This window comes from Erpetoichthys calabaricus, chromosome 1 (assembly GCF_900747795.2).
Source record: "Erpetoichthys calabaricus chromosome 1, fErpCal1.3, whole genome shotgun sequence".
Lineage (NCBI taxonomy): Eukaryota > Metazoa > Chordata > Cladistia > Polypteriformes > Polypteridae > Erpetoichthys > Erpetoichthys calabaricus.
Window position 1 is genome coordinate 346,362,845 of NC_041394.2, and position 25,370 is coordinate 346,388,214.

Genomic DNA, 25,370 nt, shown 5'->3' on the forward strand with positions numbered 1-25,370 from the left:
CACTTGTTGTTGACTCACTTCAGTGTCTGTAATTTGCAGTTTTCACTCCTCAGCCCCTGACACAGCTGATCCACTCCTGAATCCTCCATGTTGTTGCTGCTCAGCTGCAGTTCAGTCAGTTGTGAGTGTGGAGAAGAAAGAGCTGAGGAGAGAGCTGAGCAACATTTGGAGCTGAGACCACAACCAGATATCCTGTGGAGATGAAGAGAGAGAAGTGAGGGCATGTGAACAGACAGACAGACAAAAAATAAACCAAAAAAACTTCAAGCCTGCTGTGACAAAGACTAAAACTTCACTGACTACGCTGACCGTGACGTTGTCCACACTGAAGCACTTGTGAATGAATTAAAACATCAAAGAGAAGCAAGAAGAGAATAAAAATAAATGGAAGTGAGCTACAGGTGTTAGTCCCAGAGTGAGACATATTTAGAGAAGAATTTTAATAAGAGAACACTGGGATTAAATGGAGAAGACCGCAGGACTCAGGGAGCATCGAACTTTTCATTCCTTCACAGTGGTGTGAACTAACGAATGACATTTACTGTCGTTACTGTATTTGAGGAAATTATGAAGGAAAAGGAATTGTACTTTTAAAAGATTTTTAAATGACAATACTTTTAGTAACAATTGTACTATGTGACATTTAATGGTAGGTTGTTTTAAAGTACAATTAATTGTCTGTGTTCTCAATCCAGTGTTCAGAGATTCCATTTAAATATAATTACATGGAAATATTTTGGGGGCCAGAGGTCAAGATCCTAGTGTTTGAGTAAATGACACCATGGCCATGCAGATCACTCACCTCTGTAACTGGTGTAAGTGTCCATTGTACTGGCCGAGGACTGAGTGGGCAATGCGGAAGTTATCATCTTTTTATTCGTCTTCTGTGACATTATGTTCGTGCTCAATGTTGAGATGTCTATGCAATGGAAGACTCAGTGACACACTTTACAACAAAGAGACCGTCATGTGTGTCACTGTCACATTTAGAAGAGCCGGTCAGCCAGCAGCTTCATCATGTGGTGGAAAGTCGACATCACAAAAACTGGGAAGTCACCAACACACAAGTCCCTCAAGTTTGTTTCTGCTCTTCCGCTTCCTCACTTCCTTTTTTTGTCCAGGCCATAGTCAGCGCTCTTCTTTTCACTTCTAGTTCTTTATCTTGGCCCAGTTGTGTAAATTTAGGTTTGAACCCGACCTTGCCCTTGTGCTAATTCCTGCTTGACCACACACTAATATATGAAGTGACCATCTTGGTGTGCGTGTGTGTATTACTGTGTCAGTTTTAAAGACGTTCAAAGGCATCCTGTAGCTCCTCTGGTCCACCTTCTCTTGATCAACTTTGTAGATTTCAGTTGATGTTTGAATTTAAAAACAAAAAAGAGAATCAAGAAGTGACAAGAGTGACCAGGGGAGCACAGGGGCAGTGTGGCAGGTTTCCTAAAACGTCATATAGTGTATGTCAGAATATTCACATATCTGCTTGGATATTTGATTGTCAGCTGGCATATTTGAATGGTTTATTAGATGAATTGACTACAGGTATCATCAGTCCAGTTCATGTTCTAATTCTGGATTTGTACACAGGCTAAACAATAACAACATCTGATCACTCATCTATAGCAAGATACTCAGAAAAGAGCACAAGAAGCCTGACTGACGGGAGTTCTTGAACATTGGAGTCGTGGAGAAAGAGGTTTGGAAAACTAAAGCACCAGGAGTCTGTGACATTTATCTATCTATCAAACCAAATTTTAAATGCATGTGCTTTAAAGAGTTTTAAAATGAAACAATTCAAAATTATTTTAGCATTAACCGATTCAGCAGTTCAGGTATAATAATGTTTTATGTTTAGTCTTGATTTTAAGCAGTAGTCTTCACATACTGTAGAGAAAATATCAGAATAAACATAAAAGAGCACAGATGTCAAGAACACCTGATGATGTCACTCTTTATAAACCTGAAATCCTTTCAGATTATAACACGGACACGGGGTAATCCTCATAGTCGCAAACATATACAGTGCATCCGGAAAGTATTCACAGCGCATCACTTTCTCCACATTTTGTTATGTTACAGCCTTATTCCAAAATGGATTAAATTCATTTTTTTCCTCAGAATTCTACACACAACACTCCATAATGACAACGTCAAAAAAGTTTACTTGAGGTTTTTGCAAATTTATTAAAAATAAAAAACTGAGAAATCCCATGTACATAAGTATTCACAGCCTTTGCTCAATACTTTGTCGATGCACCTTTGGCAGCAATCACAGCCTCAAGTCTTATTGAATATGATGCCATAAGCTTGGCACACCCATCCTTGGCCAGTTTCGCCCATTCCTCTTTGCAGCACCTCTCAAGCTCCATCAGGTTGGATGGGAAGCGTCGGTGCACGGCCATTTTAAGATCTCTCCAGAGATGTTCAATCGGATTCAAGTCTGGGCTCTGGCTGGGTCACTCGAGGACATTCACAGAGTTGTCCTGAAGCCACTCCTTTGATATCTTGGCTGTGTGCTTAGGGTCGTTGACCTGCTGAAAGATGAACCGTTGCCCCAGTCTGAGGTCAAGAGCGCTCTGGAGCAGGTTTTCATCCAGGATGTCTCTGTACATTGCTGCAGTCATCTTCCCTTTATCCTGACTAGCCTCCCAGATCCTGCCGCTGAAAAACATCCCCACAGCATGATGTTGCCACCATCATGCTTCACTGTAGGGATGGTATTGGCCTGGTGATGAGCAGTGTCTGGTTTCCTCCAAACATGACGCCTGGCATTCACACCAAGCAGTTCAAACTTTGTCTCATCAGAACAGAGAATTTTCTTTCTCATGGTCCGAGAGTCCTTCAGGTGCCTTGTGGCAAACTCCAGGCGGGCTGCCATGTGCCTTTTACTAAGGAGTGGCTTCTGTCTGGCCACTCTACCATATAGGCCTGATTGGTGGATTGCTGCAGAGATGGTTGTCCTTCTGGAAGGTTCCCCTCTCTCCACAAAGGACCTCTGGAGCTCTGACAGAGTGACCATCAGGTTCTTGGTCACCTCCCTGACTAAGGCCCTTCTCCCCTGATTGCTCAGTTTAGATGGCCAGCAGCTCTAGGAAGAGTCCTGGTGGTTTCGAACTTCTTCCACTTATGGATGATGGAGGCCACTGTGCTCATTGGGACCTTCAAAGCAGCAGAAATCTTTCTATAACTTTCCCCAGATTTGCGCCTCGAGACAATCCTGTCTCGGAGGTCTACAGACAATTCCTTTGACTTCATGCTTGGTTTGTGCTCTGACATGAACTGTCAACTGTGGGGCCTTATATAGACAGGTGTGTGCCTTTCCAAATCATGTCCAGTCAACTGAATTTACCACAGGTGGACTCCAATTAAGCTGCAGAAACATCTCAAGGATGATCAGGGGAAACAGGATGCACCTGAGCTCAATTTTGAGCTTCATGGCAAAGGCTTTGAATACTTATGTACATGTGCTTTCTCAATTTTTTATTTTTAATAAATTTGCAAAAACCTGAAGTAAACTTTTTTCATGTTGTCATTATGGGGTGTTGTGTGTAGAATTCTGAGGAAAAAAATGAATTGAATCAATTTTAGAATAAGGCTGTAACATAACAAAATGTGGAAAAAGTGATGCGCTGTGAATACTTTCTGGATGCACTGTAGGACAATGTAGGACAGTAGGAAAAGAGCTCAAGGAGCACAAAAGTGGCCAGAGGTCAGAAAGGTGTCAGAGTGTCTAGAAAGATCTGGGAAGGTGCAATCTGTGGACAGTTTGGAGATGAGTGTTTTGACTGCTTTGTTTTTGAAGGGTAATTTAACACAATACAAGATAATCTAGAATCACAATGGAGGAGAAATCAATGCAATTAAATATGAAAAATGTGAAGAGACTGATAAGGAATTGTGAAGGAAAGAATGAGGAGAAGAAAGAGAGAGAAGGGGGATGAAGATGTCAGAGGATAAGTGAAGAAGATGCCACATAATTTAAAGACACAATGGATTTGAAAGTGGAAATAAAAGGAGGTTATGTGAAAAATCTTAGAATAAACTCAGTCCAGACGGATCAAAGATGTCAACAGGGTTTGTATTTTCCGATCAGACCAAGAAGGGAAAAGAAACCTCACAGCAAGGCATAATAATTATAGATGAAATGATAGTTTGGGCCTTTAAGAGAAAGAATCAAGCTGTATATTTAAATACCACCATGTTGAGATAATATGTGACATTACAGGGTGTTTTAGAGAACTCTGCTTAAAATGTTAAAGACACAGGACTGTTAATATGTGAGGGGGAGAGACACATACAAGCAGGTACCAAGATGGTGGAGTAGAGAGGTCTGGTCACAAGCAGATTGAATGGAGAACAAATGACCAAAGATACAAGTTTATGTCCGTTAGAGAGACCACCTTTGTCAATTTCAGAAATCAGCACTTTAACTTCCATACTGGGTCTACTCGGACAATATTCATGACATTATTTGTGTCATTGGGACAAAACTTAATTAGTCCAAGAAAACAGTGACTTTGTTACTTTGTCAGGAAGATGGCAGAAGTTCAGAAAGGCTTCTGTGTTTCAACATCTGAGGAAGTGAGCTGTTAGAGTAGAAATGTATGAATCACGTTAATGAACCCTGATAAGATCTGTCCTGGCATAAAAAAGCGAGATGATCAGATGTGGAGATGAGAGTGGATGCCACACCACTGACAAGAAGATGCTCTAATTTGTTGGAAGAAATACAAGGCCAGATAAAACCAGATTGGTAAGTACAGTAACTCTCCATTTACAGTATGTTCCACAGTTGGCACTCAGAGTTTCTGGTAGTTTTGTGTCAGAATTCATGTGGGACCGTGGTGTACAATCTGAGCTTAGCATGGGTGTACAAAAGGTTCGCTCTTCAGTTGCAGTCGTTTCCTGATTTCAACCTGAGTATCTTCTACAGGTTGCTATTCACTGCACAGCTAACAATCTTTAAGTATATCCTGTCAATTTGTAAAGTCCTGAGGAGATTGGCTCAAGCACCTTCACCCTGCCCTGGAGTTGATATTCCCTCCCAGAGGTGTAGCATTGGCCAGTTCTGGTGAAACAGCTGACTCGTAGCATTTTCTGTTGTCTCCAGTTAATTTTTACAGGAGATTTCTCAAATAAGTGCTTATCAATGGAAGGATTAATACCGTGTTCTTCACATTCTAGGAGCATCTACGAAACATAATTATTGTGTGTCCGTAAGAAGTAGGTATTATGTTTGTATAACATAGGTTGTTTAATGACAGTGCTGTGTGCATAATGTTTTAAATACAAATAGCATTTTATTCATTATTATCTGTTACGGTATAATAGTGTTAATTGCAGTTTGTTCTCTATATTGTTATAATACGGTATTAAGTTCAGTCATCTTCTTGGTTATTATTTGCATTTATTATAGTAGTTTTGTCTGTTTTGTTAAAGGAAGCCACATACAAACACACACACACATCTCCGGGTCTCAAGTTGAGCCTAATTATTCAAGACGTCTGTAACAATGGGGTCTTTGATTAATTTAAATAAACGATTCATTAGTTCAGTGATAATCCAAGAATTTAGATACAAGTTAAAAATAATTACTGACGTGTCTGATGGGGGTTATCCCAATTAATGTTAGCAAAGTTCAGTCAGAATAAATAAAGCCTCAGTAATTTCCCAGATGTCATTGCATTGACAGATTTTTTTCAGCTTTGCTAACAAAAGCGGAGCATTGAGCACGGCTTTGACAGCTTGTGGGAAAGACAGGAGGTTCAGAATGTCCACATTTGCTGATGTGGTGGAATTTTTAAATCTGTTATTTGATAACTTGTGGTCATTTTGAGTAGAGGTCATCCTGCCAAAGACAGAGCATACTGTAAAAGATGCGAGCCTTTTTCTTTTGTATAGTCCCGCTGCTACTCCTGCTGATGCAAAAACGGCGACAAGAGCCCCAGTGAACGTACTTAGGTCGTTGGAGAATGCCGCGGTGCGGCAGGAGATCAGCAGGCAATTCATAGTTTGTTCAAAGTCGATACAATTCATCTGGTGAATACTTTAGTTTTGAAGATGTGACTGCATTAGATATCAAAGTAAACATAATTATCCATTACAACCAATTGAGGTTTATCATAGTAGATTTCCAGAAATCACCAAGCAAATTCCAGCTTGGAAGCAAAGCAATGTACCCCTTGTGTACCTACTTGGCCCAATTAAAATAACATGTTAGCCAGTAGACCGTCACCACTGGGATTTCTGCAAGTACTCAGCAATTGACAAAGGGCAGTTTCAACCACCTATTAGTCAAAGCTAGTTACTTGAGCAGAGAGTTAGTGAGAAAGGTTCCACTTACCCACACAGGTTGCAGCCAGCAAAGCACAGTTCTACAAGGGCTCATGTTAAGGCCGAAGGAGGCAAGGGACGCAAATGCGTGTTATCAGTTTTTAATCCAATGCAAATCCAATAAAAAGGCGAAGGAAGATGTGATGCAAATGGTAAAAAACAACTAGTAAAAGTACACAAACAGAGCACTGGCAAGCAGCAGCAGACAGAAACGCCAGCGTTCAGTTCCAGTTCCAGTTCTGGATCAGCTATTACCAACCCTTAGGATCACCCTTAAGAATAATTAAACAAACTTTGTGTTATTCTTTTTGAATGGCGCTATACATTTGTAAATTTTAAATAATGCGAGTAATTACTGTAAGACTCAAACTCAGACAAACCCTGGGCTCAGACTGAGTGAAGTCTTACTGTGCTACTGTGAAGTGAGGAACAGCTGATAGAGCGACATGCCCATGTGACACATCACAGCACTGACATCACTTCCTGTAAGGTGGGGCAAGGCTTAGAAGATCTATTGATATCAGGAAACGGTGGATTTAAAGACTGGAATGAAACTCTGCTGTGTTTACAAACAATAAAACTAAATGCATGTATTACTCACTTGACATGTCTACAGCAGATGAGCCCAGGCACCAATCTCCAGATACACTCTGAGGTGAGGTGTTTGTCTGACAGGACAAGCTCCTCAAGTTCTCCACAGCAGCTGATGACAGAGCCCAGCACAGCACAGTCAAGAGGTGATAAAGTCAACTTACTGAAGTTCATCTTTAAATCCTTCCCAATGGCGTCTCTTATTAATCTCTTATTCTGAGTTTCATAGAGCCATTGACACACTCGTAGAGCTTCACTTGTACCTTTACCCCGTAGTGCCTGTTCAGCTTTCTGCTTCACCCACTCCAGTATCTGCTTTGCTGTCTTCCTCTCAAGCTCTCCCAGGATTCCCCCCAGTGCTTTAAACACAGAAGGCCTGGCCAGTCCTGCCAGGAATTGAGTGAGAATCTCAAACCGGCCATCTTTACATAAGTCCAGCTTCACAAGCAGCTCCCCAACGCCAGCTGATGGATCGAGATAGAAGAAGCAGGCGGCCATGAACTCCTGTAGTGTGAGGTGATAAAATGTACATGTCATTTCACCCAGAGTGCTTTCTCTCTGCAGGATTTCTTTAAGGAAACCTGAGAGGAACTGAGAAGATAAGACTGACTGGAGACCAAAGGTAGACATTTCAAACTTGTCATAAAACACAAGAGTCTTGTTGGCCACCCCATAATAAGCCATCTTTCCTAGTTTGATCAGAATCCCCCGTTGGTCTTCAGCTTCTCGCCTGTGCTTGGTCAGGATGTTGTGTAGGAACATCACAAAAAGATCGGTGACAGTTCTAGGGGTGGCTCCACGCTCTTCTTCAGGTGTCTTAAAGTGGCTCTTTAGCACAGAGCAGATAATCCAGCAGTACGAGGGGTTGAAGCACATGGTGTACAGGATGTCATTCTCCTCAATGTAGTGAAAAACCTCAGAGCTCAAATCAGTGTCACCAAAGAACTTCTTAAAATACATCAGTCTTTGTTCAGGGAAGAACCCCAGGATTTCTGCAAATCGGTCAACTCTCTCCTTGTCCATGGCCTCCAAGGCTGTTGGTCTGGTTGTTATCAGGACTGAACAGCCCTTCAGTAATGTCCTTTTGACCAAGCTTGTGACCAGGATGTGGACAGGAAAGTAGTCATCTGGGTTTGAGCAGAGCCTGTCCTGTGTAAAGTCCAGTTTGTGTTTGTACTCATCAAGACCATCAAATATAAAGAGGAGAGACTCAGGTTTCTGCAGGATTTCTCTTAGTCTCAGGTCATTGTGATATTTATAGTGCCTTACAATCAGCCTGGTCAGAGGCATTTGTGGCTCCGTCTCCGTGTCTAGGAGGTTGAGCTCTCTAAATTTAAACAAGAATATGAATGAAAACCTCTGGTACTGAGTGCCTCTGGCCCAGTCAAACATGATCTTCTGGACCATGGTGGTCTTCCCAATTCCAGCTACTCCACTGACTACTATTATGTGTGGGGCAGTCTCACTTCCTAGACTCCTCTGAAAAAGCTGCTCAGTCCAGATTCGTTCACATTTCTCCTTTGTCCGCTCCTCCACCAGCTCTGCATGAACCTTCCCTGTATTCACAAGTTCTTGGTGAGTCTCACTGTAGGTCCTTTTGTACTGACCAATGACCATCAGCTCTGTGTATCGAGTCTCAAAGCTGACAGCCCTGGTGCGTGGATCACCAAGAGAAACCTGATCATCCAGAATTCTTGTGGATTCATACACGCCATCTCTGTGTGTCTCATGGAGGCCTGAAAGTTAAAATCAGAACAAGTGAGGAAACTGAATAGTAGAAGAATGGACAAGCTAATGACTAGAAACAGGAGATCAGTGGGTTACCTTTAATATGAGTATGAATGGGAAATGGCTGGAGACTGGCCTGAATGACCTTCAAGAGGTCTGGTCCTGTAGAGACAACAAGAGACAATCACAGCAGGGAGGGGGCAGATTAACACAAATATAAGTAATTATCCTGTGAGGTATACCACCAGAAAAACAACTATAAAAAACTAAAAGACTGCTGCTAATGTGGACTTTGTAATGCGTGACCATGTTGCAAGACTTGTAATTAATTGTCCAAGAAAGAAAACACAGGAGACCACTGACTAGACAGCATTTGACACAGCAGACATATTGTGTTTCTATCATGCTGAAGGAAGCACAAGGTGTAATACTGGAGAAAACAGGAGCTGTCCACTGAGGTCTCATGGGACCGATAAGCTTCATGTGAATTTGAAACTTCTGAAAAAAACAAGATGGCTGAAAAGCAGAGGTGGAAATAAATCTGATAATCCCAGAATGATTTAGGAAAGTAAAAATGAAGATACAATCCTAGTGTTTACACACATGGACCAGAAGGGGGTGCTAAGATCAAATATGTCTATCTATCTATCTATCTATCTATCTAAAATATTATTACTGAACACCCGTGTAAGCTGTTGGCTTATGAAGTAAATAAGGGAGGCGCGATAGCCATGTCAAAGGGGAGAACATGATAGATCGCAATTAGGTACTAGTTGCATCCCAGTTTCTATATAAGTATGGTAGACCAACTTACCTCTTTGAAGTCTTTTAATTGATTTAACAAATCTAAATAGCCTGAAGTGCATTGTGTTTACCTTTCTTTATCTGATGCACTTGCTGCAAAACATGTTTAGGCTACTAGTGCCAAGAGAGGTTCTATGTACCTATGCTGCACGACTGAACTTTGTCCTTATGGCACCTCAGGACTATAGATAGATAATGTGTTTAAAAAGGAGTGAGGAGGAAGACAAGAGAAGGAAGGCTTCCTGTGCAACAAGTAAGCCAAATTGTTTAAACCAGATGGCAGTGTGTCAATAGCCATAATGGAATATTAGGAACTGTCTAAGTGGAGTGAACAAACCAGCAGATGGTCAAAAGAATACATATCTGTGGAAAGCATTTTGAGCATTATTGACCTCATGGATCGAAATGATCTGCCAGCAGGAGTTCATATGAATGGTCGGTGAGAGCTCATCTGGATGACATTGTTTGTCATCTGGCATTGGACAGTGCATTTAGCATCAGGATGTTTTTGCTGATTGTTTTTCTTATTTGATTCACTGCACATTCTTGAACTGAATTGGTTATTGAGGTGCAGGGTTTGTGTTATGTGTTGTGTTTTGTGTAAGTGATGTTCCATGAAGTATAAACAGATGTATATATTGTGACACATGTTGTTTGGAGTCATTGTTAGAGGCTGCTGTGTTTATAAGATCATTTGTGGTTTGTGCAAAAGAAAATCATAATAAGTGTTTTTGAATTTGTGTACAAGTTATACACAAGTTTGAGTTTGTAAAATCTGAAAGTTTTTTTTCTTTTGTCCAGCAATCATTGTAAAGCACTGGGGAAAAAAAGAAATTTACATAGATATATAAAGATAAAATAAAAGGAACTAAAGGAGTTTTTATTTTCACAGCTATCAAGTAGGATTATCCATGTCAGTGGTGAACCAGACAGCGGTGTGTCAAAAATCCCAGACAGTAACATTATGTTTTGTGTTCCTGTGTCCCTCCCTCCATTTTCCTTCCCTGTGTCCACACATTCAATGGCTCTCGTGAGACTCCATTAACTCACCCCATTCTGTTACCTCCTTCAGTATATTGGTCATGTTTGGTGATGGAAATCTCACAAGTTCTTCAGCCAGTGCCTCCCACAGGCTCACCAATATTGCTTTGTCCATCTTCATTATGTCACTGATGAAGGACTCCACATCTGTTCGCCCCTCATATTTTTCTTTCGCTTTGAATCTCTGAAAGACAAGCAAGTGACTAGAGAGTCAGTTTGGAGATGACTACTGGAGGAGAAGAGCAGTGTGGTCAGTCTTATTTGTTGACCTCATAATAACAGGAAGTTCTGCTATAGATGGACAAGCAGTTTAAGACAATTCTCCTGAGCTCACCATCTCTGCTCAGTTTCTTGTACCACATACCAACAGAAAGACCCACCTACCTTGGCCTCATCGTTGGTGAGGATGTTCTTGGTTGCCAGGTTCTGCAGGATACTTGTGATGTCGTACTCAATCACGTAGCTCAAGTAGGGCTTGTAGTATTCTGTGATCTTGAGGAGATCCTCATGAGAGAATGTTTTTATAATATTAGGAAATGTCTTTGTCAAACCTGAAATGAAAACAGAAAAGACAAAAATAAAGAGCTGCAGGAACAGTGGAGGCTCAGGGGTTACAGGTCAGTCTGACATGACCGCTAGCTGGGCTCATCTATTTACCCAGTAAATAAGTATGAACAGCAGCCATCAATGTTTATTGTGATCAACCATTTGTTAATTGTACAAGATCTAATGTCTTATGTTACAGAAGGAAAAGGGCAACAAGGATTCAAGCTCCAACTATAAAGCTGAAACCAGACTGGGATATGATCTTTGATGTCAAACTACTGTAGTTTAAGGTTAAATAAAAGGATTACAATTAGATTTCTACATAGTAGCAGGGCACTCGTAACAGCACCTGATTTTTTAATTATGGCATGTGTTTATGAAAGAAGTTTTAAGAAGATTAAACTACACTTAATGAAATCTCTTTTGAACTAAGTCTTCAATGATGTTAAAAACTTAGTTAAAAACTTTGTATAAAAGTCTATTCCTGTGTTTGTTTTATTATTTCCAGTGAATTTGTAAGTGTTATGGGTTTGCCTCTCCTGTATAGTTAAGATATCCTGTACCTATCGTGTTCTGGACAGTAACCAAGGGAGCAATAAGATAATTACAATTAAATACATGTATATTAAAAAAGGCTTCTCTTAAGAGATTATTGTGTATGTCAAAGACTTTTAATATGTTTAACTAATTTGGGACTTTAGATAATACTTAATGGCACAGGGATTTTTAAAGAATGTTACAGTTATCTGTGTGCTGATTTGGGTAAATTAAAATGATTTAAATATGTAATGTAAGCTAATCTCCTGTACTATACAGTCAAAGTAAAAAGTATGTAAACCCTTTGGAATGATCTGGTTTTCTGCATGAATTGGTTATAAAAAGTGATCTGATCTTCATCTAAGTCACAGGTACTGTTATACACAATGAGTTTAAGCCAATGACACACAAAAAATTCTACTCTTTCATGTCTTTGTTTTACAAACGCATTCAACGTTCACAGTGGTAATGGAAAAAGTAAGTGAAAATTGGGATTTAATAACTGGTTGACCCTCCTTTGGCAGCAATGACCTCAACCAGGCGCTTCCTGTAACTGCAGATCAGACCTGCACATCATGCAGGGGACATTTGAGCCCATTCTTCCCTGCAGAAATGCCTTAACTATTCCATATTCTTTGGTTGTCTTCTGTGTATGGCTATCTTCAAGTCATTCAATAGGATTGAGATCTGGGCTCTGACAGGGCCACTCCAAAAGGCAGAGTTTGTTCTTCTGAAGCCATTGTGCTGTGGATTTGCTGTGATGTTTGGGGTCATTGTCCTGTTGCATCACCCAGCCTCTCCTGAGCTTAAGTTGACGGACAGACACCCTCACATTATCCTGGAGAATTTGTTGATAAACTTATGAATTCATTTTCCCCTCAATGATGGCAAGCTGTCCAGGCCCTGATGCAGCAAAGCAGGCCGAAATCATGATGTTCCCTCCACCATACTTTATTGTAGTGAATAAAGTTAAATAAAGTAAAACAAATGAAGTTCTGTTTGCTCCTCCCAAATAGTTCAATTTTGGTTTCATCACTCCAGTACCATTGTGGAGTGTCCAACTGCTCTTTCGCAAACTTCAGCCGTTCAGCAATGTTCTTTTTTGATAGCAGTGGCTCCCTTCTTGGTGTCCTGCCATGGACTCCTTTCTTGTTCAGTGTTTTGCGTATAGTTGACTGATGAACAGAGATGTTAGCCAGTTCTAATGACTTCTTCAAGTCCTTTGCTGTCACTCTAGGGTTCTTCTTTACCTCATTGCTGACTTTGTGTTGTGCTCTTGGGGTCATCTTGGCAGGGTGCCCACTTCTAGGCAGAGTAGCCACAATACCAAATTGTCTCCATTTATAGACAACTTGCCTAACAGTAGACTGATGAATATCTAAAATCTTTGAGATGACTTTGTAACCCTTTCCAGCCTTATGTAGATTAACAATTCTCTATTGTAGCTCTTCAGACAGCTCTTTTGTGTGAGGCGTGATTCCTATCTGGATATGCTTCTTGCCAAAAACTCCAACTCAAACTTTATTGTGCTTTTTATCAATCAAAGTAATTCTAGGCCACACCTCTGAACTCGTTTCATTAAATGGACTCCAGGTGTGCTAAATTCAGACTGCAATGAGCTTTTTAAAAACTCCTTAGCTTAGGGTTCACTTCATCCATCCATCCATTATCTAACCCGCTGAATCTGAACACAGGGTCACGGGGGTCTGCTGGAGCCAATCCCAGCCAACACAGGGCAAATGGCAGGGAACCAATCCCAGGCAGGGTGCCAACCCACCGCAGGACACACACAAACACACCCACACACCAAGCACACACTAGGGCCAATTTAGAATCGCCAATCCACCTAACCTGCATGTCTTTGGACTGTGGGAGGAAACCGGAGCTCCTGGAGGAAACCCACGCAGACACGGGGAGAACATGCAAACTCCACGCAGGGTGGACCCTAGGGTTCACTTACTTTATCCAACCTTCAGTTTCACAGTTTGAATGATTTATTCAACATGGTCAAAATTCTCTGAAAATCTGTGTATCTTTAGTTATAGGAGACTGTGTTTGTTCATTATTGTGACTGACATGAAGATACGACCATGTTTTATATGGGAATTAGACATAAATAAAGATAATTCCTAGGGGTTCACATACTTTTTACTTTTTGACTGTAGATCCTTGCTTTTTTTCAGCCATTCTGCCAGAAGACAGGAATTGTTAGCAGTTTCTACAATGACATAACATGGTGTCTGTTTCCTCCTCATCCCAGAAGTTGTTGACTCTAAAGCAATCTTATGACTCCAGCCTGACTTTGCCCAGTGACACACACTTTAAACACATAACTTTTACTCCTCAGGAAACCACTGGCTTTGTCCCACCTGAGACGCCAGTAACTTTTCATCAGCGATTTGCTGGCTGTATAGAGGAATATTGTTGTGCTGTTGGTCTGCTACTTTTGTGTGGAAAAATGTGCAGAACTAGCAGTTCAATATAATGTGGTGTTGACTTAGCCATTGCACCTGACCACCTGTTTCTAAGCTAATCCTCTCAGCCAATCAAAATGCTTCCACAGAAAAAATTGAATTTGTGGTATCAATGAAATGAGATGCACTTGCTAGAGTCAGTTCTGGAGGGAAATTTAATAAGACATTTGAGATTCTTGTAAAAATAAGCCCAGTTCTTCAGACAGTCATGCCCGATCAGCCTGATGAATTCTGAATGAAGGGACTAATGGCTGCTGGTTTAATGAGCTCTACAGTTGTATTACCATCAGACTAGTAAAACACTTAACATTTAAGGCTTTAAGGATTCAAAAGGGGGCTCTTTCTAATTTTTATCCTAAAAAGAAAACCTAACCAAGTTCTGAGAAGCCCACAAAAACTGCTTTATTTAAAAGTAATAAATAAATAAATAAATAAGAGGAGTGGGTTTATTTAGCTTTTGTTTAGTTTGTGTTATTCAGCTTCTCTTTGCTCACATGAAATAAGAGACCATATATATAAGCTTATGTATAGCATGTTAAGTGTCAGCTCTTCTAGTTTTATGTATTTATTTATTATTTATTTACTTTCATTCTTATTTTTATTAGATGTTTGAGGAGAAAATGTTTAACCTATTGTTTTACTTTATTATTGCTGAAGCTTGGATGATTCTGAATATAATTTCTTCCTCCTTCAATGATCTAAGCCAATTTTTACAAGTTATGAATCAAGTAGACTCTGAATGACGTATTCAAGCTTTCTATATGTAGAATTTAGTCTGCTCATGTATTTTTTTATCTCTGTGTTTGTAGTTTAATTTTTGATTTCAATTTAAATAAAAAAAATTTAAGTTTCTGTTGTTTACAACTGTCTGATGTGACCCATTCTAAGGACATCAGAGAACATAACGCTATGAATATGGAAGTGTTTATATCTCCTTCAGTCTCTCAGTAGACACTCATAAAGAAACTTTGAGGAACTTTGGTGGTGTGATGATGAATGTTGTTAGTGCATATGCCCCGCAAGTTGGGTATGCGATGGAGGAGAAAAAAGATTTTTGGAGTGAGTTGGATGAACTGATGGACAGTGTACCCAAGGGACAGAAAGTGGTGATTGGAGCGGATTTCAATGGACATGTTGGTGAAGGGAACAGAGGAGACAAGGAGGTGATGGGTAGGTATGGTGTCAAGGAGAGGAAAGAAGTAGGTCAGATGATAGTGGATTTTGCCAAAAGGATGGACATAGCTGTAGTGAATACATATTTTAAGAAGAGGGTGGAACACAGAGTGACATACAACAGTGGAAGAAGATGCACACAGGTAGATTAAATCCTATGCAGAGGAGTCAATGTGAAGGGGATTGAAGTCTGTGTGCAGATGACCAGGAACCTGGCATCACCGGGACAGCTGGAGAAGGGAAGGACCTGGAGAGGAATAATATGGTCCCTGGAGCGCAAGAGGGTACCCCCTCTGGATTACATCAGGGCCACGGATTGGGAACTTGGAAGCTCAACCCTGTTGGTGACCATGGCCACCGCCAGGGGGAGCCTAAATGATCCTGGACCCCCAGACGACAGCACTTCCACCACACCAAGGTGCAACGTATAAGGGGCCGCCTTGCTCCATTCGGGGAGCCAGGGTCAGGTGGAATGCAGACAAAGCTTGCGAGGAGAGGAGTGGAGGCGTCAGAAAACAAGTAAAGATAAGAAGGAAAGGAAAGAGAGAAAAAGGACAAAACAGCCAGAGTGAAGTTGCAGGAGTGACAAGGTCAGGATGGCACATGGAATGGATGCCATTTTAAGTTGACAGTATGAAATTACAAATATAATAGAAAATGAAATGTGACAAATAATTCCAAAACAACAAAATTAACAATAAAACACATAAATTCATGTTGGTACACAAGTGATGCAGTTTTTGTTTTATTAACATTTACTGAAAATTATTTTATAACAGTCACTTGCCTGTGAAACCCAAGGTTCAGTTGTAGGAAACTTCTCTATGGCATTCAGTACTGGTGTTGGAATAAGTGCTCCTCGGCCCCCCTCTGTCTTGTCAGGTATCATTTCGCAATGCATTCCCTTACATTGTACTATACAAGGATCATTATCCTGTATAGCCAAATCTGCACCAGGCAGCAGTCCTATTCCCAGATGGTGTAAATATGTGCCGACTTCATTAAGTGGTGCTCTCACTGTGCTCTCAGTCCCATTTGTTGCAGGCTCCAAGATATTAAGAACAAACTACTGTGTTTTCAATGATTGAAGCAACTCCTCCAGTTCACTAAAATCATCTGACACTTGGGTGGTTTTCTCTGATATCAGACAGGACTTAGGCTGTTTCAAACCACCTGTCTTGAACCAACTGGCATGTGCCCTTTTTGTGTTTCCTCCATTGGGTACATTGAGGCATGGTGGGACTTGGAGTCCAGGTACTACTGTTCCTGACCAATCTGTTCTGTCCTCATCCCATTTACTGAAAGTTTCCAGAAACATTTCCCGGAACTCACTTTACCCCCCCAGTCTTTCATTTTAATTGCTAGGTCCCCATTTGTGGAGAGAGGAATATAAATGTGAATAAGGATTACATAATTTATCTCCATGGGCAAATCTTCTTCTTCTTCTTTCAGCTACTCCCACTGTCCCTGTTAGGGGTTGCCACAGCGGATAATTTTCTTCCATATCTTTCTGTCCTCTGCATCTTGTTCTGTTTACACCCATCACCTGCATGTCCTCTCTTACCGCATCCATAAACCTTCTCTTAGGCCTTCCTCTTTTTCCTCTTCCCTGGCAGCTCTATCCTTAGCATCCTTCTCCCAATATACCCAGCATCTCTCCTTCTGCACATGTCCAAACCAATGCAATTTCGCCCTCTCTGACTTTGCCTCCCGAATGTCCAAATTGAGCTAATCCTCTAATGTACTCATTTCACAATCCTATCCATCTTTGTCACACCCAGTGCAAATCTTAGCATCTTTAACTCTGCTACCTCCAGCTCTCTCTCTTGCTTTCTGGTCAGTGCCACCGTCTCCAACCCATATAACACCCATATAACACAGCTGGTCTCACTACCGTCCTGTAGACCTTACCTTTCATTCTTGCTGATACCCGTCTGTCACAAATCACTCCTGACACTCTTCTCCACCCACTCCACCCTCCCTGCACTCTCTTTTTCACCTCTCTTCCACAATCCCCATTGCTCTGTACTGTTGATCCCAAGTATTTCAACTCATCCACCTTCACCAACTCTACTCCCTGCATCCTCACCATTCCACTGACCTCCCTGTCATTTACACACATTGCATTCTGTTTTGTTCCAACTGACCTTCATTCCCTTCCTCTCTAGAGCATATCTCCACCTCTCCAGGGTCTCCTCAACCTGCTCCCTACTATTGCTACAGATCACAATGTCATCAGCAAACATCATAGTCCACGGGGACTCCTGTTTAATCTTGTACGTCAACCTGTCCATCACCATTGCAAATAAGAAAGGGCTCAGAGCTGATCCTGATGTAATCCCACCTCCACCTTGATGCATCTGTCACTCCTACCGCAGACCTCACCACTGTCACACTTCCCTCGTACATATCCTGTACAACTCTTATGTACTTCTCTACCACTCCTGACTTCCTAATACAATACCACAGCTGCTCTTGGGGCACCATGTCATATGCTTTTTTCCAGGTCCACAAAGACGTAATGCAGCTCCTTCTCGCCTTCTCTAAACTTCTCCATCATCATCCTCAGAGCAAACATTGCATCTGTGTCAATGTCAATTTATTTATATAGCACATTTTAAAACAACATAGGAATGCTGTAGCCAAAGTGCTTTACAATAAAGAAGAAAAAACATACAATTAACATAAATAACATAAACAGAAATAAAATAAATGAACATAAATAAAATAAATAATAAATAGAAGTAAGATTACATAATCACAATGAGGAAACCATCAGTATTATTGAAGGTCACGGAAAGCAAGTGAATAGAATTGAGTCTTTATTCTTGTTTTAAACAGTTCAATTGTAGACGACTCCTTTATGTGATGAGGTAAAGAGTTCCACAGGCGAGGAGCAGCAGCTGCAAAAGTCCTGTCCCCCTTAGTTGTACACTTGGGGGACAACAAGAGACAACTGACCAGAAGATCTAAGCACTCTAGATGGCTGATGTAAAACATACAGTTCAGATAAATAGGCAGGAGCAAGCCCATGTAAAGATTTAAAAACTAGCAGCAAGATTTTAAAATCAATTCGAAAACTGACAGGCAGCCAGTGTAAAGAAGCTAAAATAGGAGAAACAGAATCAGACTTTCTTGCTCCAACCAGAAAGCGAGCGGCAGCATTCTGAACCAACTGTAACCTGCGTATCAGGGATTTGCTAATCCCAGAATACAGCGAGTTGCAGTAATCGAGGCGAGAAAAGATAAAAGCATGAGTAGCTTTCTCAAGATCTCTAGAAGATAAAAAAAGGCTTGATCTTACCAAATAGACAAATCTGGAAAGAGCAACTCTTGACTACAGAATTAATCTGTTTCTCAAAAGAGAGATTACTGTCAAAGATAACACCAAGATTGCGGATTTGAGGTTTGCAAAAGACAGAGAAAGAGCCGAGAAGTCCAAGACCAATTTGGGCTTTAGCTGATGGACCCACTATAAGCACCTCCATTTTATTTTGATTCAGATCAAGAAAATTATTAGCCATCCAGGATCTTAGTTCAGACAGACAGTTGTGCAGTTGATTCATTGCAGAGTTGCAGACAGGAATATAAACCTGTGTATCATCAGCATAGCAGTGAAAAGAAATGTTAAATTTCCTAAAAATAGCTCCAATAGGGTGAAAGTATATAGAGAATAAAATAGGACCTAAAATGGATCCCTGAGGAACACCATATTTAAGAGGAGTAGTAGATGAAAAAGAGGGATTTAAAGTCACTGAAAAGTGTCTACCAGTTAAATATGACCTGAACTAGTTAAGAGCATCCCCTTTAAGTCCAACAAGATGTTCAAGACGCAAAAGCAATATCTCATGGTCTATAGTGTCAAAGTCAGTGGACAGGTCAAGGAGGACATGGACTGCAGCACCACCTGAGTCAGTAATAATAAACAACAACAACAACAACATTTATTTATATAGCACATTTTCATACAAAAAGTAGCTCAAAGTGCTTTACATAATGAAGAAAAGAAAAATAAAAGACAAAATAAGAAATTAAAATAAGGCAACATTAGTTAACATAGAAAAGGAGTAAGGTCCGATGGCCAGGATGGATAGAAAAAACAAAAAAAAACTCCAGAAAGATGTCATTGAATACTTTAAAGAGGGCCTTCTCAACACCATGATAACGCCTAAAACCAGATTGGTAGATCTCAAATAAATTATTGGAGTTCAGGTAATCAACTAATTGATTATAAATAATTCTTTCTAATATTTTAGCCAGAAATGGCAATTGGGAAATCGGGCAAAAATTGGCTAAAACTCCAGGATGTAATTCTGCTTTTTTTAGACAGGGAACACACCACAGCATGTTTAAAGAACGAGGGCACAACCCCCTCACTAAAAGAACCATTGATAATGGCTAGTAAAGATGGACCCAAAGCATCAAAGGCTTACACTAAGAGGCGTGGTGGTAAAATATCAAGAGAACTGAGAGAAGGTTTAAGGGTGTCAATAATACTTGTTAACTGTGAAAGTGAGACAAGATCAAAATATTCCAAGACAATTTCATGATTAACAGTAGGAAGTTCGTAGCCAGTTGGAACAACCCAACAGCGGATTGTATCAATTTTACTGACAGAGAATGAAATAAACTGCTCAAATGAAAGAACAGAACTATTTAATCCCGTCACAGAATTAAGGTGAATGGCCTCTTTAAATAAGACCCTAGAATTCTTAGAATGACGGGATACTAAATCAGCGAAGAAATCATGTTTAGCTTTCTTAACTGCAACCTGCAAGTTAAATAGAGAAGTCCTAAAAATCTATTTAGAAACAATCAGTCCATCTTTTTTCCAATGCCATTCCGTAGGTCAACAGGCACGGCGTAGTGGTTGGTCTCGTAGTTTCATTTAGCCAGGGAGCAGGTATTCCCTTATTACAGCGTATCTTGAGAGGAGCAATTAAGTCTAAAACCATTTAACAAGAAGAAATAAATTCTAAGACAATCATTGATACCATCATATTGGACATGTACATCAAGACTAGAGAATACGGTTTAAAATTGGATATAATAGAAGAATTTATAAAGTGAGAACAGTGTGGAGCACAACTAGTAGTAGCAACATCAACAGTAATATTCAAATACATCATTATAGAAAAGTGATCAGTAAAAGAAACATCACATAAATCAATATTATTAACTGAAATATCACATGTAAGAAAGAGATCAAGGGTGTGACCAAGAGAGTGAGTTCGCGTATTAATATGCTGGATAAAATCAAATGAGTCCAATAGTGATGAAAAGTCATTAACCAATGGTTTTGATTGACACCAAACGTGAATGTTAAAATCACCAGCAATAAATACTTTGTCATGGGAGAGGGTGATATCAGCCAGGAGATCAGAGAATTCAGAAATGAAGATATCAAACCATACTGCTGCACACTAAGCATCACCTCACTTCTTAACTTAGCTTCCACTACTCTTTCCTATAACTTCAGGCTGTGGCTCATCAATTTTATCCCCCTGTAGTTGCTACAGTCCTGCACATCCCCCTTATTCTTAAATATTGGCAACAGTACACTTCTTCTCCACTCCTCAGGCATTCTCTCACTTTCCAAGATTCCATTAAACAATCTGGTTAGAAACTCCACTGCCATCTCTCCTAAACACCTCCATGCTTCCACAGGTATGTCATCTGGACCAACGGCATTTCCATTATTCATCCTCTTCATAGCTATCCTTACTTCCTCCTTGCTAATCCGTTGCACTTCCTGATTCACTATCTCCACATCATTTAACCTCTTCTCTCTCTCATTCTCTTCATTCATCAGCCTCTCAAAGTACTCTTTCCATCTGCTCAGCACACTCTCCTCGCTTGTGCGTACGTTTCCATCTTTATCCTTTATCACCCTAACCTGCTGCACATCTTTCCCAGCTCGGTCCCTCTGTCCAGTCAATCGGTACAGGTCCTTTTCTCCCTCCTTAGTGTTCAAACTCTCATGCAACTCATCATACGCCTATTCTTTAGCCTTCACCACCTCTCTCTTCATCTTGCGCCTTATCTCCTTGTACTCCTGTCTACTTTCTGCATTTCTCTGACTATCCCACTTCTTCTTTGCCATCCTCTTCCTCTGTATACTCTCCTGTATTTCCTCATTCCACCACCAGGTTTCCTTTTCCTCCTTCTTCTGTCCAGATGTCACGCCAAGCACCTTTCTTGCTGTCACCCTTACTACATCTGCTGTAGTTTCCCAGCTGTCTGGTAACTTTTTACTGCCACCCAGTGCCTGTCTCACCTCCTCCCTAAACTCAACCTTGCAATCAACTTCCATCATTTGATCCTTGGCTCTGCCCTCACTCTCCTCCTCTTTTTGATCTCCAACGTCATCCTACAGACCACCATCCTATGCTGCTTAACTACACTTTCCACTGCCACCACTTTGCAGTCTTTAATCTCCTTCAGATTGATTCTTCTGCATAGGATGTAATCTACCTGTGTGCATCTTCCTCCACTCTTGTACATCACCCTGTGTTCCTCCCTCTTCTTAAAATACATATTCACCACAGCCATGTCCATCCTTTTGGCAAAATCCACTATCCTCTGACCTTCACTCCTCTCCTTGACACCCTACCTACCCATCACCACCTAGTCTCCTCTGTTCCCTTCACCAACATGTCCATTGAAATCCGCTCCAATCACCAGTTTCTGTCCCTTGGGTACACTGTTCATCACTTCATCCACCTCACTCCAAAAATCTTCTTTCTCCTCCATCGCACACCCAACTTGCGGGGCATATGCATTAACAACATTCTTCATCACGACCTCCAATTTCCAAGTTCATAATCATCACTCTATCTGACACTCTTTTCACACTCTTGACATACTGTTCCTTCAGAATAACTCCTACACCATTTCTCCTCCCATCCACACCATGATAGAACAATTTGAATCCATCTCCGATCCACCTGGCCTTACTCTCCTTCCATTTAGTCTCTTGCACGCACAATATATCAACCTTCCTTCTCTCCATCATATCTGCTAACTTTGTCCCCTTATCAGTCATACTGCCAACATTCAAAGTTCCTACCCTCAGTTCCACTTTCTTTACTTTCTTCCTCTCCTCCTGCCTCCGGACACATCTCCCCCCTCTTTTTCTCCTTCTTCGGCCAACAGTAGCCCAATCTCCCCCAGCACCCTGTTGGCGGTCATTGTTAACCTGGGGCTCGACCGATCCGGTATTGAAATTTATATTGTTGTTCGTATATTGATTTGGCAAAATTTTACATCGGATGCCCTTCCTGACGTGACCCTCCCCATTTATCTCCTCCAGGTTATGCTCTTTTGGAGCACTTTTAGCCAGGAGAGGATTCCACGACAGTGTGCTAAGAAGTACCTCCAGGGGTCTTTTCTGCCCACTGCCATCAAGCAATTCAGTGCTTCTTCCCAAAACACCAAATTACAGTAAATGCTGTGTACTCTTTAAATTAATTTTACAATTTTAAGTTTATTTTGCAATCTCTGCACGATATACATTTATTTTTGCATTTACTTATCTATCTCTCTACTGATTGACTGTATTATTTCTCCTATGAATCAATTTCTTTTTTTATGTTTCTGCACATGTATATATCTAAATTTCCCCTTGAGATTAATAAAGTTTATCTAATTTAATCTATCAAAAGTAAATATGCAGAAGTAACAGTTTTTAATTTGTTTTATTGGCAGACGTATAGACCAACAAGTGCAGTTAGTATGTGTGCATCTTACATTTTTTGTTTGCTAAATTTGCAAACAAGCTAGAAATCGGTACGTTATATTTTGACTTTCAAGTTTTCTATTTTGAGCCAAAATCAACTGGTTCTGATCTGTTGCATCACAATATTTTTCCTCAATATTACTTATTAATGTATTTAAATATAAAACCATGACAACCTAATCCCTTTACACTCAGGCCAGGAGTGCACCCACTTGTCCAGGAGGGTCTCCCTCCTGGGCACAAGGTTGGTAACATTCTAGGTATGTGTGTCCCACTGATAATGGAGCTTTTCAGGCCTGCCCAGTGCATCAGAGAGGACATCCAGCTGTATGGGGTACTCTCACCTTCCAGACATTGATAATTCTACTGTTGATGCTGCTGGACAGTTCTGACTGCTCACCTTCCACTAATGCTTGACCATGACAACTGGATCCCTTGACACTCTGGCCAGAAGTGTACCAACTTGTCCAAGAAGGACTCCTACTTGGGCACTGTCATAGTAACATGCTGGGCATGTGTGTCACACTGATAATGGGGCTTTTCAGTCCTGTGCAGTGCCTCAGAAAGAACATCCAGCTGTGTGAGGTGCTCTGACCTACCGGACATGGATAATTCTGCTCTTGATGCTACTGGGCAGTTCTGACTGCTCACCTTACACTTACGCCTGACCATAACCCAGTAGGTCTCTGGACTGGAGTCTCCTCTCACACTACTTTATCTATGCACACTGACTTTCTGTGGTATACCTAGGGGAGTTCCTCCCGTTATCTACTTCAGTACTTCTCAAGTTCAATCAATAAGTTGAGGTGCCGGATTAGCTGCCATTTCTTCAAAATATGGGCTTCCAAACCCTCAGTCTTTGAAATAAAACATTAAATATTACTGAAATTGTATCCAACTGATTTTTACAGTTTGTTTGGGTGAAATATTTTTCACTATGGACTGACTGTATGCTAAAGGTATTTGTTGTTAAATTGCTGTCCCCTCTGCCTACTGCTACCTAAACCTGTTCCAGTGTGGATGACCAAGTGTTCATCTGGAGCAGATTTAACTTATCATCTGTCTTACTAGTGCTCCCTTATGTTCTTTCTGTGTTTTTCTCAATTGCCTTTAAAAGCGCAAGACAACTCCTTATATACTAACACACTTACATTTTAAACTTTTCAAATGATTGTGGCCTTGTGTGGCTTATTGCTGACTTAATAGCATTTTCTGAGGACTCTCAACAATTCAAAGTACTTTGGCTTCCTGCTATGTGTTAGTTCACTTATCAGAGTCATTTTACTTGGCTTTTCTCTACTTTCATAATGGCTAACACGGTACAACACCCTAGTACTTCACTTATCAGGTTATTTCACCTTTATTTTTTTGCTGGTTCCAGTGCAAAGAGAAACATTCACGTCACCTCAAACACTCTTGACATTAGCCAGCTGCTGACTGCTGAGTATTAACCACTGTCTTCGTGTTCTTTTATCGGCCTGACTGACTGTTTCTGCTGTCACCCACTTCCTGAGCTGTCTATCTGCACCACTCCTGTCTGAGCACTTTATTTTATTTATTTTATTATTGCTCCTTTCCTTTAAATCTGAATGAATACAGTAATAAAACACAATTAATTTCACTGGTCAATGTCCACACTAACTTCTCATACAAGGACCACTTGAGCCACCACATACACTTCAGTGTCGAATGAACTTTTCAGTATAGCAAATGGGGAAAAACAGAGGAAACAGCTGTAAAAAGTGGCAATCAAAACCTAAATTCAAGGAGCAAATGCGAAGTCACAAAGCATAAATTACAAACACAAGATTCCAGTATAGTGAGTGATATGAGCAAGCAGTCCATCTACTGGACATCTACAAAACAAATCATATTAAAAATAAAAAACAAGATAGACAAGATGTTCTTGAAGTGTGTTGCTTTAAAACAATTTTGGAAAAACTTTTTTAAATTCAAGAAGGACGTTTCCAGGTTTTTCTCACCAGACAGAGCAGCAACTTCTTGATCAGATCTTCTTTTCCTGGAGAAGAGTTTAACAAACTTCTTACTCAAGCCATGGTCACTCATTTTTAGATTTTCTGAGTTGAGTGTTAGACTGTATCCATTGAAGGCTGTTTCTCATCAAAGTTAATATTACCTCTCAGTGCACAGAGCCTGTGGAAACAACACCGAAAGAACATAAAAATCAAAAAATAAATAAATTAAACAGCTGAGCAGGGGAACAGCAAATGCAAGTCCTCATTCGTCTGGACACGACACACTGAAGGTCCTGATTTTTCCATAAGAGTCCACAAACCACCAGATTTCTAGACATTTAACAACAGTTCCAGTAACTTACCTTAACTCCATTAATCGCTGTGAACCTCTGAAGGGGTTAACCTGCATTGAACCAAAGGCCCAGACTT

At 40.6% G+C, this 25,370-nt stretch overlaps 1 protein-coding gene across 1 annotated transcript; it reads right to left on the reverse strand.

Moving 5' to 3' along the window:
- Positions 1-14: 14 nt before the first annotated feature.
- On the reverse strand, positions 15-25,131 carry LOC127529900 (NACHT, LRR and PYD domains-containing protein 3-like). The gene is made up of 6 exons (XM_051935176.1): positions 24,948-25,131; positions 10,882-11,048; positions 10,507-10,681; positions 8,749-8,814; positions 6,935-8,660; positions 15-192 (listed from the first exon to the last, which is right to left on the reverse strand). Exons 1-6 carry the CDS (start codon positions 25,030-25,032, stop codon positions 15-17), a joined length of 2,397 nt encoding a protein of 798 aa, XP_051791136.1. The 5' UTR covers positions 25,033-25,131.
- Between the last annotated feature and the right edge of the window lie 239 nt (positions 25,132-25,370).